The sequence below is a fragment of the Lithobates pipiens genome, unplaced genomic scaffold (assembly GCF_037356315.1).
Source record: "Lithobates pipiens isolate NorthernLeopardFrog02 unplaced genomic scaffold, aLitPip1_a1.2 Scaffold_8, whole genome shotgun sequence".
Lineage (NCBI taxonomy): Eukaryota > Metazoa > Chordata > Amphibia > Anura > Ranidae > Lithobates > Lithobates pipiens.
Window position 1 is genome coordinate 281,556,890 of NW_027507903.1, and position 15,102 is coordinate 281,571,991.

Below are 15,102 nucleotides of genomic sequence, written 5' to 3' on the forward strand. Positions count from 1 at the left end.
GAAAGCTCTATTTGTGTGAAAAAAAGGACAAAAATTTCATATAGGTCCAGTGTTGCATGACTGAGTAATTGTCATTCAAAATGTGAGAGCACCAAAAGCTGAAAATTGGACTGGTTATTAACCACTTTCAGACCGGACCAATTTGCTGGTCAAAGACCAGACCACTTTTTGCGATTCGGCACTGCGTCGCTTTAACTGACAATTGCGCGGTCGTGCGACGTGGCTCCCAAACAAAATTGACGTCCTTTTTTTCCCACAAATAGAGCTTTCTTTTGGTGGTATTTGATCACCCCTGCGGTTTTTATTTTTTGCGCTATAAACAAAAATAGAGCGACAATTTTGAAAAAAACGCATTATTTTTTACTTTTTGTTATAATAAATATCCCCCAAAAATATATAAAAAAACATTTTTTCCCTCAATTTAGGCCGATACCTATTCTTCTACATATTTTTGGTAAAAAAAAATCGCAATAAGCGATTATTGATTGGTTTGCGCAAAAGTTATAGCGTTTACAAAATAGGGATAGTTTTATAGCATTTTTATTAATAATTTTTTATTATTTTTTTTTTACTAGTAATGGCGGCGATCTGCGATTTTTATTGTGACTGCGACATTGTGGGGGACCCATCGGACATTTTTGACACATTTTTGGGACCATTGTCATTTATACAGTAATCACTGCTATATAAATGCAGTGATTCCTGTGTAAATGACACTGGCAGTGAAAGGGTTAACCAGTGGGTGGCAGTGTAGGGGTTAAGTGTTCCTAGGGGTGTGTTACTAACTGTGGGGGGGTTGGGCTTTCATTTAGTGTACACTGATCTCTGCTCCAATCACATGGAGCAGAGATTAGCGTCACTAGTTGCTAGGCAGAATGGAAAAATGTTGTTTACACAGCATTTCCTCCATTCGGCCGCTCCGTGAGACGATCGCGGGGATGCCCGCGGCGATCGAGTCCGCGGGTCCCGCGACCGGACTCACGGGGGTCCCGACCACTGTGGGAGCGCGCCGCCGGCGGCGCGCTCCCGATGGCAGGGCGGCATCGAATATTGGACGTACCTGTACGCCAATATGCCTGCCCGTGCCATTCTGTCGACGTATATCGTCGTGCGCTGGTCGGGAAGTGGTTAAGGGTGTTTAAGTGCCCAGTGGTCAAGTGGTTAAACCTACTCTTAAAACAAGGGCCCCACAGTCTGCTATCAGAAGACACTAGTATTCCTCACCTCAGGACCTGCAACATTACAGAACTGTGCTTACTATACTTGTGTAACCATTTTCTTTGCGTTGTGTGTTTGCCTCTCAAAGGTGTTTGCAACCCAGAAGGAGCTGAGAAGTTGACAAGTCTTCTCTCCTCCCTCTCAGAGCCTGTGTTAAGGGCATATACATTACTGCCTTTTCTATACTTACAGTGGCTAAGCATTGACAGTTATCTTTTCTAATATATTCATTCTTTGCCGCAAGGTTTAAATTTGTATATGTTGAAAATTTTCTATATGCCTTAAAGAGGAAGTAAACCCCTTCAAACCACTTAGATTAAGATTAAGATTAAGGCTTACCTGTAGGTCCAAGCAATATCTCCTAAACCTATATGGTTTAGGAGATATTTGCCCGAAAAGGGGCACCGCTGTCTACGGCGCATGCGCCGTAGACAGCGGCGCGCAGGCGCACTAAATGCGGCAAGTCCAAGAATGGATTTGCCTAATTTGTCGACTCCCGTGCACATGCGCGGGAGTGACGTCATCGCGGCTTCGCCGAATGGCAGCGTCGGAGCTGCGAGACGCGACTCCCGTGCGCATGCGCGGGAGTGACGTCATCGCGGCTTCGCCGCTGTCATTGGTCGGAGCTGCGAGACGCCACCAGCAAGATGGACGCGGCGGACTACAGGGATCAGCGGCGACTTCGCTGGCTCCTGTGTCAGGTAAGTGACACATAATGAGCTACTATGCGATGCATAGTAGTCCATTATGCTTTACCTTTGCAGGGAAAAAAAGAGGAAGTAAACCCATCAGGGTTTACTTCCTCTTTAAACCGTGATAATATATTCAGCTCATTTATCACTACAAGTTGTGTCAGTCTGTTTCTGATATCAATCCACAGCCAGGATATTGGTCCTTTCTTCACTTGCATTCTTGAAAGTGTTTCCAGAAAGTTTATAGCTAACCAGGTGAGCCAGAGGGGCTGGAGTTGAGGTGTAGAACAGAGAACCCAAAAAACACCAAGGGGCTCCTTCGAGGGTGGTGCTACAGGCGTAAATAATGTTTTGCATTCGAGAGATTAACATGATGTAAAATATTAACCGAACACCAATATCAAATGCACACTTCTAACGTACCACCACTGCCACTAGTGGCCAACTAATAAAACATAGTTTGTAAGTAAAGAGGAACTGCAGCCTGCTCACATAGATTTTAATAAAAACATATTTGCCATTCTGAAGCTTCTCTCCAGCCACTTTTCAGATTAGTTTATATATACTGTGATTCTGTACTTGCCAAATATGCTGCAGAAATCTCCCTCCACTGAGTCTGGCTGCAATCATTTTAACTGAGGGCAGCTGAAGCTGCTGCCTGGTCACTTCCTGGATTTACACAGACACACACAGGCACGCCTTCAGCTCTGCAGCTTTCATTGGCGCCCTTATGACTCATCCTCCCTTCCTAGCAAACACTCATGAGAGTTAGAGAGAGAGCTGTGCATGATCTTATAAGCCTAGGCTTTTTTCCCATACAAGAAACAAGAAGAGGGCTGTATAAGGTATTTACTGGCAGAAAAAAAAGGTTTTACTAACCAAAGTTAAAACAACAAGGGCTGAGGATTTAATAGATGAAAAGATGAAAAAATGACTGAAGTTCCACTTTAAATGTAAATTTATAAACTATAGTTAGTGGCATACTTAGAATAAAAGGAGGTCACATTAGGGGCTGCGGCAACACAAAAAATGGACAAAAAATGTATTGAAAATTTCCCTAATGTATAACTACGACCCCCAGTGGCCAACAACGAAAGTCCTTATATTTAATATTGGGTCACAATCCCAAGCACAAACGAGGAATGTTATTTATTTTATTAAGGGCAAGGAAATTAGCACTTAAACTGCCATCCGAAATTCACACCAGGTTTACATATAAAATGTGAGTAAGACCAAAAAGAAGATAATATATGTGATTTAAAATAAACTTAATGGACCCTACTTAAAACAGGAGTCTCGCAAAAAATTTTTTTTAAAGTTAGCAGCTACAAATACTGCAGCTGTGGACTCACCTGTCCCAGGGTCCAGCGATGTCGGCACCTGAGGCCGAAGCATCCCTCGGTCCTCAGATGCTGCCGCCACCATCTTCGGTAAGGGAATCAGTAAATTAAGCCTTGCGGCTTCACTTCCTGGTTCCCCCGTGGGAGTCTATGCCCAGAAGTGGGTGCAAATACCTGTCTTAGGCAGGTATCTGCACCCCCCTCCCCTCTGAAAGGTGCCAGATGTGACACCAGAGGGGGAGAGGGTTCCAAAAAGCAGAGGTTCAATTTTTGTCTTAGCCTCCGCTTTAAGAATTGGCAATGAAAGCATTGACATCAACATTCAAGCCATAGGGCACATATGTTTTACCCCATGAATCCACAATATTTCTAATTTAGACATTTCTCTTATCAGGGTACTACCCCTCCAGTGGGGGCTAAATGTATCTATCCCCAAAAAGATTGTATTCGCTGGATTTTTATTATTATTGATGTCAATGTAATTATTAAGGCCCCAATAGTACCTCCAAGATAATTTTTACCTGAACTGTGTAGCACCCTCTACTTAGGTTAGTGCTAGAGTTGAAAGCTAGGCCTGTTTGTTTTGATCTGTGGCTGGGAGTGGCTTACAGTAGGCTGGTGACTCACAGCTAGTTTCATCCTTCAGTTACCTCCCTTCTGCTTCTAGAGGCTTCTAGAAGGAAGGTGGGGAAGAGAGGTGGAGCTGTCTAGGGTGTTCTAAGGAGCCTTGACCAATCCCCGACCTGGAAACCTGGATTGGCAGGGGACAGGCCTCCTTAAACATCAAGAGTCAGCCCAGCTGGGGAGGAGTTGTTCGGGTGGAACAACTGAAGATGGAGTGTTAGGCTGTCTGGGCGTTCGAAGGCCCCCAGTCTGACTGGGATCAGTAGTCCACGTTAATACAGCTAGCACTAAAGACTTTCCTTTCACCATTGGTTGCTACACCAAGGGGCCTACAGTCCCTGTCAGCAAATGGCAGTTTCTAGGCTCTGACTGTCTTAGGCCGCGTACACACGCGCGGACTGTTCGCCCAACTTTGTCCGTCCAACAGTTTCGGCAAACAGTCCGCTCAAACTTAGCATGGACGGACATGGCCACACACGACGGACGAACAGTTTGCTGAAACCGTGCGCGATGACGTGAACGGCACGTACGACGGGACGAAAAATACGACGTCCTATACACTGCATTATAGCTTTCGGCGTGAAAATCCTTTCTGAGCATGCGCGCAACTTTGTTTGACGAACAAGCCTACACACGAGCGGACTGTTCGCTGAAACAAGGTTTCAGCGGACAGTTTTACGGAATTTCCGAAAAACCTTGTCCGTCCAACTGTCCGCTGAAACTGTCCGCTGAAAGCCCACACACGAGCGGACTGTCCGCCCAAACACTGTTCAGCGGACAAAGTTGGACGAACAGTCCGCCCGTGTGTACGCGGCCTTAGAGTTGGGCCTACCATGGGCTAGCTGTGCCAGGAACCAAGTATGTACGAGAGAGAGAGACAGTCTGCAAATAAACATTGTGCTGGAGGAGGCTGGAGCTCTAGAAGATGTGAATAGAGGTTCCAATTGATCATTATATGTAGTTTCTGTTTTTTATTCTGGGCATCCCATAATTCCCTTTTACCTCATCCAAGTTTAATGCCTCAATAAATAACAAAAACAAAGCTGATGGACTATTCATTGTCTGGACAGTGACTGGAAGTGAATGCCAGACTGGGCAGGGTGACAGGTGAAACGACTATATTCTGCAGGCCCTACGGGGGTACCGCTACAACTGAATAATTTTAGGTGGATCCAGGGGTATCTGCTAATAAATATATAGTACACACGCGAGTGGTATGATAATGTATGTAAAAAAACAACTGCTTGATGGTTGATCTGTGCTTTTTATTCATTACTTATCTTTACTAACAAACTATTATTATTATTTTCTTCTTTCTTTTTTCCAGAAGACATGTCCATTTTACTTCAAATTTGTGAATAGTGCAACCCTGTGGGATAGGGGACTTTATCATTACACTGTAAGTATTTTAGAGTAGATACATTTGTTTATTGAAAGTATGCAGAAAATTGTTTTCTTTTATGAAAAAAGTACATGAACAAAGTTTACATTTTAAACTAAAACTTTTAAGTGTAAATCTTCCTACAATCTCACTGTACAATGTTCTTTAGATCTATCAAAAGCTATGTAATACGAGGGCCTGCCCATTAGAACCCCTGAACATTATATATATTTTTTTTTCAGACACCCTAGAGAATAAAATGGTGGTCATTGCAAAAGTTTATGTCACACCGTATTTGCCCAGCGGTCTTACAAGAGCAATTTTTTTTGCAAAAAATACACTTTTATGAATTAAAAAATAAGACAACAGCAAAGTTAGCCCAATTTTTTCTATATTGTGAAAGATAATGTTACATCGAGCACCTCTCCCACCGCCGATAAACGTGATCTTGCAGTGAATCCGCTGCACAGAACACTTTTATCTGAAAGCAGACTGTCTGCTGCTTAAAAAGATACCGGGGTTATGGCAGCTATCAACGTCAAACAGCCGAGGTACAATGGCAGCAGGCAGTCCGGAAGTAGTTAAAGAGGAATTGCAGTCTGCTCACATAATTTGTAATAAAAACATCTTTGCCATTCTGAAGCTTCCCTCCAACCACTGTGCATACTATTTTCTATAAAATGTGCATCTCTACTTGCCAAATATGCTGCAGAAATCTCCCTCCACTGAGTCTGGCTGCAACCATTTTAGCTGTGGACAGCTGAAGCTGCTGCCTGTTTACTTCCTGGATTAACACAGAATCACAGAGGCACACCTCCAGCTCTGCAGCCCTGCAGCTCTCATTGGCCCTCTTCTAACTCATCCCCCCTCCCTTCCTGGAAAACTCTCACAAGAGTAAGAGAGAGCTGTGCATGATGCCATAAGCCTAGGCTAAATACCAGATAAGAAACAGGAAGTGGGCTGTATAAGGTTTTTACAGGCAGAAAAAAAAATGTTTTACTATCCAAAGTTAAAACAACAAGGACAGACGATTTAATAGATGGAAAGATGAAAAAAATGACTGAAGGTCTGCTTTAAATAGCTGTTCAAGGTAGGTCCTCGTGTTATTTTCACAGCCTTGGTAAATCTAAAATATGATTGTACAGATATTTTACAGTAAAGCCACCCATAAACGGAGCGATTTTCTTTCCTGCAACCTGCAACCCTCCCATTGTGTTCTCCCAGCAGGGGGGCGGAGGGGGGGAGCCATTCCCGCCAGGAGAACATGTTGATTACTGCTAGCAGCTATAAAAACCGCTCGCAATAATTGCATGTAAGATCCGACAGGTTGGTTGTACCTAAATTGATTGATCGATCAACTTGGGTACAATCTGCCTGCCCATATATGCTTTGAATCTCGGCCTGTCCCTGCTGAACCAACCGAGATTTGAACTGTATATGGCTGACTTAAGGCTGTAATGTGTATGGTGTAATTTAAATTCATTTTTTACCTTTTTTCTATCTGGAAGCCTTAAAAAAGTTTAAGACAGAGTTGCTTTTTGCTTATATTTGGAGAATTAACAAGCCTGCCATGAGATAACATAGAAAATATTTTGTCTAAACTGGATTTCTTCTTAAATATTAACTCTAATACTGCATATAGGTCAATTATCAGGTTCTGCCGGCCTAATAATATATTGCTATATGCAAATATTGATGTACATTTAATATAGTGGCTTACTTAATTGGTTGACGTCACAGAATGTACCACAGACACAGTCCTGTGGATTGACCTAAATGTCCACTTCACAGGTGTTTACTGCATCTTCATTACCACCAATGGGGCTAGACATAATTAACATGCTATACCTATGACAGTGATGCATGTTTTTGCACTTTGTTAAGTAGGTTATTCACAGGGCTAATCCATCTTTGTATGCACAACTCTGTATAGGTGTTCTAATGGGGCCATACAGATTATGTAAGTGGACATTATTCTGTTTGTGATATTCATCAATAAGTCATAACTGGTCTATTTATGCAGGACATGCAGTATACATGTATATGCAAACTAGCTTGAGTGCAGAAATAAGAAATTTAGTAGTTCTTTTTTCTTTAAGCCCCAGACCATTTTGCAGGCCAAAGACCAGAGCACTTTTTGCAATTCGGCACTGCATTGATTTAACTGACAATTGTGCAGTCGTGCGACGTGGTTCTCAAACAAAATTGACGTCCTTTTTTCCCACAAATAGGGCTTTCTTTAATGGTATTTGATCACCCCTGTGGTTTTTAATTTTTGCGCTATAAACAAAAAAAGAGCGACATACATATTAGTTTAGGCTGATAAGTATTCTTCTACATATTTTTGGTAAAAAAAATTAAAAAAATCGCAATAAGTGTTTATTGATTGGTTTGCGCAAAAGTTATAGCGTTTACAAAATAGGGGATAGTTTTATGGCATTTTTATTAATATTTTTTTTTTTTTTACTAGTAATGGCAGCGATCTGCAATTTTTATCATGACTGCGACATTATGACGGACACGTCGGACATTTTTGGCACATTTTTGGGACCATTGTCATTTATACAGCAATCAGTGCAATACAAATGCACTGATTCCTGTGTAAATGTCACCTGCAGTGAAGGGGTTAACCATTGGGGGCAGAGTAAGGTTTAAGTATGTCCTGGAGCATGTGGAGGACGTGGCTACATGGACATGTCACTGATCTCTGCTCCCAATCACAGTAAGCAGAGATCAGTGACTCTGACTCTGTCACTAGGCAGAACGGGAAGATGCTTGTTTACATTAGCATCTCCCCTTTCTTCCTCCCCATGAGATGATCGCGGGTATCCCCACGGCGATCGAGTCCGCGGGACCCGCAACCTGACTCACGGAGGACCCGGGCAGTGCACACGTGATGGCATGGCAGCAAATTTAAAGGGACGTACCTGTACGCCCCATTTGCCTGTCCGTGCCATTCTGCCGATGTACATCGTCGTGCGCCAGGTCGGGAATCGGTTAAGAAAGGCCTGTAGTCTTTCCTAAATGTACATAATATAACTGGATACTAATATTTATAGTTAAAGGGAATATCTGATGCCTCTTGGGGGATGAGGAAGGATTTTTTTCCCCTGCTGGAGCAAATTGGGTCATGCTTTATTGTTTTTTTGCCTTCCTCTGGATCAACTGTGGGTATAGGATTCTATATATATGGGATTGTATATATGTGTGTGTGTGTGTGTGTATGTATGTATGTATGTGTATATATACAGTATGTACTATATATATATATATATATATATATATATATATATATATATATAATTTATTTGTTTCTTCTATTGGTTGAGTTAGATGGACTTGCTGGGAGTCTATTACAAACATTAGCTCTTCTTTTGGTAAAATAATACTTTCTAAAGTTCGTTTTCAACTTTTCTTCTAATAGGTCAAGTTCCTTTGTTTTTGATCTTAGCTTCATACTGCCATTCTGATTTTATGAACCTTATTCACGCTTATAATATATTTAAAAGTTTAGATCATGTCTCTCTATTCCCTTCTTTCCTCCAGAGTTCCTGAAGTCCCTCCTGATATTTTTATCCCTCAGTCCATCTCTGGACTATCTAATTAATATCTTTTTGTAAGTGAAGTCTCTATAACTGGGTACAATATTATAAATGAGGTCTAAATAAAGATCTATATAAGGAAATCCAGGCCTCCTTATTTCTGTCGGTGATACATCTTAGAATTCTATTTGCTTTTCCCACTTCTTGGTCACACTTTGCAATCATTTGAAATAAGTACTTTTAATTTTTTTTCCTGTGTAGTTCTGGACAACACTGCACCCCAATACTGTACTCGAATGTTCCACTGCTTTGACCAATTTTCCAGCAATGCCAAATCATGTTCCATGTTACAGAAACATCCAGGAATACCAGCCCTATTGCACACCTATTGCCTCGTACACACGATCAAACAATCCGGTGGATAGGTCTTTTTACTCAAAAGTCCAGCGGACTTAGAAAGTAGTTTTGCACTCCAATCTGTCCGCCGGACTCGCATTTCGGCGGACAATCCGGCCGTGTGTGTGCCAGTCCGCCGTACTTTTGAAATGAACAGACTTTTCCCGTCTGGGGAAAAGTCCGCTCATTGTGAGCGCGTCTCCAGGTAGCCGGGGCCAGCGAAGGAGGCGTCGCTGGCCCCGTCACCTGGAATGGACTTAAAGGGGAACCCCTACGCCGGAAAAAAACGGCAACAGCGGCGACAGCAAGAAGAGCCGAAGAGGAGGACAAGACCCCCGAAGATGGGGACAAGACCCCCGAAGATGGGGACAAGACCCCCGAAGTCGGAAGAAGAGGGCGGCGGCAGAGGCGAAGAAAGCCGTGCTCCTCCGCTAGTAAAAAAGCTAGCAGAAGATAGTGGAGGAGTCCGGCGAGAAGACCCCCGAAGATGGACAGAAGACCCCCGGAGCCGTGCAATAAACTATTTTAACCCTTGTGTGTTGTGTTTTATTTTTACTTTTTTCCACAGGTGAATGGGTAGGGATACATTGTACCCCATACTCATTCACATAGGGTGGGGGGCCGGTATCCGGGGGCCCCCTTTCCTGGCCGGCCAGGTAGCATGCTCGGATAAGGGTCTGATGTGGACCTAGGGGGGGACCCCCACGCCGACTTTTCGACGTAGGGATTCCCCTTTAAGTCCATACCAGGTGATGGGGCCAGCGACGCCTCCTTCGCTGGCCCTGGCTACCTGGATACGCGCTCAAAATGAGCGGACTTTCCTCCGCGTGTGTGGGCGAGTCCGTTCATTTCAAAAGTACGGCCAATAGTCTGGCGGACTTTGTACTTTCAGTAGTCTGCTGAAAAAGTGTGTGGGTAAGTAGCTCGTTCGGAAAGTCCGGCGGACAGTCCGGCGGGAAGTCCGTCAGACTAAGTCCGCCAGATAGTTGGCTACGTGTGTACGCGGCATAAGTGTCATCAGCAAACAGACATACCTTATCTCTCTCTCTTTCTCTCACTATATATATATATATATATATATATATGTATATATATATATACATATTACATATAATAGAGAGAGAGAGAGAGAGAGATCTAGATATAGATCTATATATATATAGATCTATATCTATACAGTATCTCACAAAAGTGAGTGCACCCCTCACATTTTTGTAAATATTTTATGATATCTTTTCATGTGACACCAACACTGAAGAAATTATATTTTGCTACAATGTAAAGTAGTGGGTGTACATCTTGTATAACAGTGTAAATTTGCTGTCCCCTCAAAATAACTCAACACACAGCCATTAATGTCTACACCACTGGCAACACAAGTGAGTACACTACACTCTTAAGTGAAAATGTCCAAATTGGGCCCCAGACCATGACACTCCCACCAACATGCTTGACTGTAGGCAAGACACACTTGTCTTTGTACTCCTCACCTGGTTACCCCCACACACGTTTGACACCATCTGAACCATATAAATTTATCTTGGTCTCATCAGACCACAGGACATGGTTCCAGTAATCCATGTCCTTAGTCTGCTTGTCTTCAGCAAACTGTTTGTGGGCTTTCTTGTGAATCATCTTTAGAAGAGGCTTCCTTCTGGGACGACAGCCATGCAGACAAATTTGATGAAGTGTGCGGCATATGGTCTGATCACTGACAGGTTGACCCCTTAGACCTCTGCAGCAATGCTGGCACCACTCATGCGTCTATTTCCCAGAGACCACCTCTGGATATGACGCTAAGCACATGCACTCAACTTCTTTGGTCGACCATGGCAAGGCCTGTTCTGAGTGGAACCTGTCCTGTTAAACCGCTGTGTGGTCTTGGCCACCGTGCTGCAGCTCAGTTTCAGGGTCTTGGCAAACTTATTATAGCCTAGGCCAGGGATATGCAATTAGCGGACCTCCAGCTTTTGCAGAACTACAGGTCCCATGAGGCAAAGCAGTACTCTGACAGCCACAAGCATGACACTCAGAGGCAGATGCATGATGGGACTTGTAATTTTGCAACAGCTGGAGGTCCACTAATTGGATATCCCTGGCCCAGGCCATGTTTATGTAGGGCAACAATGCTTTTTTCAGATCCTCAGAGAGTTCTTTGCCATGAGGTGCCATGTTGAACATCCAATGACTTTAGTGAGAACAATAACACCAAATTGACTATACCTGCTCCCCTTTCACATCTGAGACCTTGAGTCACGTGACTTCGGGGAAGGAAAATAGCTAATTGGGCCCAATTTGGACATTTTCACTTAGGGGTGTACTCACTTTTTTGGCCAGCGGTTTAGACATTAATGACTGTGTGTTGAGTTATTTTGAGGGGACAGCAACTTTACACTGTTATACAAGCTGTACACTCACTACTTTACATTGTAGCAAAGTGTAATTTCTTCAGTTTTATCACATGAAAAGATATAATAAAATATTTACAAAAATGTGTGGGGTGTACTCACTTTTGTGAAATACGGTATATAGATAAATAGATAGATAACATGGGACTAGATTTTCCTTCTCTTTTCTCCTTTAGATGAAACACATTTTATATCCATAGTCTAATATCGATTGCCTTGGAACGAATATATGGCACAAAAGTTTGGAATGACTACTTCCGTCATAGCCTAATCACACAAGTGCTTTGTTTCGTGACAGAGTCCCTTTAAAGGAAAAGCAACATGCGTACAATGTGCTTTTGTTTACATGATGGTCCATTGAAGTATTTGTGTCTTCTGTCAACAGGTTCTGCTTAACTCACTGTATCAATAATGGATTAGTCATAATGTTAATGCAAGCAGTTTTCATTTATTATGTAACAGTACATGTAACTGTTGTCTAGTAAACTAATGAAGAATTGATGATAACATGTAGGCAGGTGTTTAAACACTTCCTAAAACTGTTATGCCTCACTGGTTTCTGTTTACGAAGATACTGGGATGAAAACTGGGATGATCAATTCTGTATTTTAATACACATTCAGATAGGCAAAGTGGAGCATGTAAAGTATTTTAGCCTCTCAACTGATTAGTAATTTTGTTTCCCTGATCTGTTTACAGGAAGCAGATATAGTTACATAGTAGATAACATTGAAAAAAAGACACAGGTTCATCCAGTCCAACCTTTGGATATTAAGTATTTTCAGTTACTGAGCATAATTGCACTGCTCTTTGCTTTAACAATGGATACCTTGACATTATTACATTCTGATTAGTTGCAATGGATCACTGCACTTGATTATCTCTCCTTGCGCCGTTTTATTACACTGATAGTATTTTATTGTCTATTATAAAAGCTGAAGTTAACCCTCCCTTTTAGCTTGTCCTACTCAATGAGGATAAGGCAGATGCCTTGTACACGCGGTCAGACATTCCGACCACAAAATCCATTGGATTTTTTCAGATGGATTTTGTCCTAAACTAGTGTTGCATACACACAGTCGGACAAAGTTGTCGGAAAATCTGATCTTTCGGAACGTGATGACATTTGTTCGTTACAACAGGACTACGTTGAGGCTAGTAGCCAATAGCTTTGGTCTCATAATTTAATCTGAGCATGCATGGCACTTTGTGCAATCGGAATTCTCGGAATTTCCGATGGAAAAAGTCTGATAGAGCCCACACGCAATCAGATCTTCGGACAATATAATCCGATCAAACCTTTTCCGTCTGAATTTCCGACCATGTGAACAAGGCAATATAGAAAGTAAACAGCAGTGCTAGTGTAGCGCGGTGCAGTGGCAATAAATCACACAGTCAGGTGCAATAACAAACTTGTGTTGAAACAGTGCAGCAATGGTTCTCAACAACTCAGTGGGATGACTGCCCAACCAGGTGTACTCACGTTTACAGCAACGTGAACAGAACGGGTTCCAGCCAGAGTGACAACATCTGTAGAGTAAGGCAGAATGCTGCCTGGCTGTTTCGTGCCCAATCGGGAAGATGTACAGAGAGATGCAGCCCTACACTTTTCCTCCTCGTCAGGAACCTTTCCTACCACTAGCACTGTCCCTAACAGAAGGGATTCCTTTCCTTACACTACCCACACACATAAAGAGCACCAAAACCAGGAGGCTGGGCATTAAATAGGCTCTGCTCGACCCAAGATGGCCACCTGGAGCCATGTGGGACACAGTATCCAACCATATCGCTTCCCCAGTGACCCAGGAAACCATAGAGGAACCAGGTTCCTCCTGACCTCCTCTTCAGCTGCAGAGCCAGTGCGGTTGAGAAAGTAAACAGCACCTGCATACATGTATATTTAATATTTAGCAACAGGAATTCATCTGAAAATCTAAGGCATTTTATGGTTTGTGCCAACATTTCAGAAGATGTGGGCTTTCCATTTTCTAAGGCCCAGTGATATGACTATAACATCGCTATGATGTTTAAAGAAAAATTTCAGGTATGGCAATTTTTACAGAGTTAAGACATAAAAACACACACAGCGGAAGGCGCCATCTAAGTGCAGCATTAAAACATTTATTGTATTATAAAAACAAATAGGCAACTTACATGAAGTAAGTCTCTAAAGGCATGTAGAGCATAAGAAATCAGGACATCCAGGGAACCCCGTAGCAGAGGCATCCAGTCCGGGGATCATGCAGCACTGCCGCTGGCCATGTAGCCTCTGAACCAGGCCTGGACTGGCCGTGGCATATTGATGATCAGGCCACACAGTGGGAAGTAAGCGGTGAACTGACCTGGACAGGGTTAACACAGGCCATGGCCGCCGCTCACCTACTGCTATGCAGCCATGCCTGTGTCTTCTCTGGCGGAACTAGTGGCTGCACAGGCTGAGCTGTGTTTCTCTCTCACACACAGCTCAGCCTCAGAGCCAATGCTGACAGTTCCGCTCTCCACTCCTATGGACTGCTCCTCCTCCTCCAGCCATGGGCATCCACATGGTGGGGCAAGGGGGGAGGAGCCACAGGCTGCTGCCAGGATGTTTCCCTCCGCTCGCCCCCCCCTTTTCTCATGTTGGCAGCACAGGAGAAGAGAAAGCTTCCTGCCTGTTCTTCTTCCCTCCCAATTGGCCACAGCGGAGGGCCAATCAAAAGAAATTAGAGGGGCATCATGGGAAATGTAGTCCCATAGATTGGTGGCCCAATTGATCTCAGCAGGGAGCAGGCTACAGTCCCCAGCATGCACTCTGCTGAGGGGAAAAGAGAAAACCCAGAAACAAGTTGAGGAGTGCTACACTGTAGCAGCTACTACTGACATGGAAGAACATGGAAAAAGAAAGATGACTGTGTTGGGGGAACTAATACCCCAGCACCACCAGAGAGAGAGCCACTCTGGACCCACACCACCAGAGAGAGAGACACTCTGTACCCACGCCACCAGAGAGAGCCACGCTGTACCCTCACCAGCAGAGAGCGAGAGCCATGCTGTACCCACACCACCAGAGACAGCCACGCTGTACCCACACCACCAGAGAGAGCCACACTGTACCCAAACCACCAGAGAGAGCCACACTGTACGGAACCACCAGAAAGAGCCACGAGAGCCACACTGTACCTGCACCACCAGAGAGAGAGAGCAACACTGTACGCACACCAACAGAGAAAGCCACACTTTACCCATACCACCAGAGAGAGCCACGCTGTATCCACACCACCAAAGAAAGAGAGAGCCACGATGTATCCGCACCGCCAGAGACAACCACGCTGTACCCTCACCAGCAGAGAGCGGGAGCCACACTGTACCGGCACCATCAGAGAGAGCCATGCTGTATCTGCGCCACCAAAGAGAGAGAGAGCCACGCTGTACCCACACCACCAGAGACAGACACGCTGTACCCTCACTATCAGAGTGCGAGAACTACACTGTACCGGCACCACCAGAGAGAGCCACCCTTTA

The 15,102-nt window shown here is 43.8% G+C and overlaps 1 protein-coding gene across 2 annotated transcripts in view; it reads left to right on the forward strand.

Moving 5' to 3' along the window:
* LOC143962744 (uncharacterized) overlaps positions 1–15,102 on the forward strand; it is a 435,927-nt gene that overhangs the window by 33,446 nt on the left and 387,379 nt on the right. For both annotated transcript variants that reach the window (XM_077472147.1, XM_077472146.1), the window contains exon 2: positions 5,202–5,273. In XM_077472147.1, the coding sequence (XP_077328273.1) occupies positions 5,202–5,273 (72 nt within the window). The remainder of the gene's footprint in view (positions 1–5,201; positions 5,274–15,102) is intronic.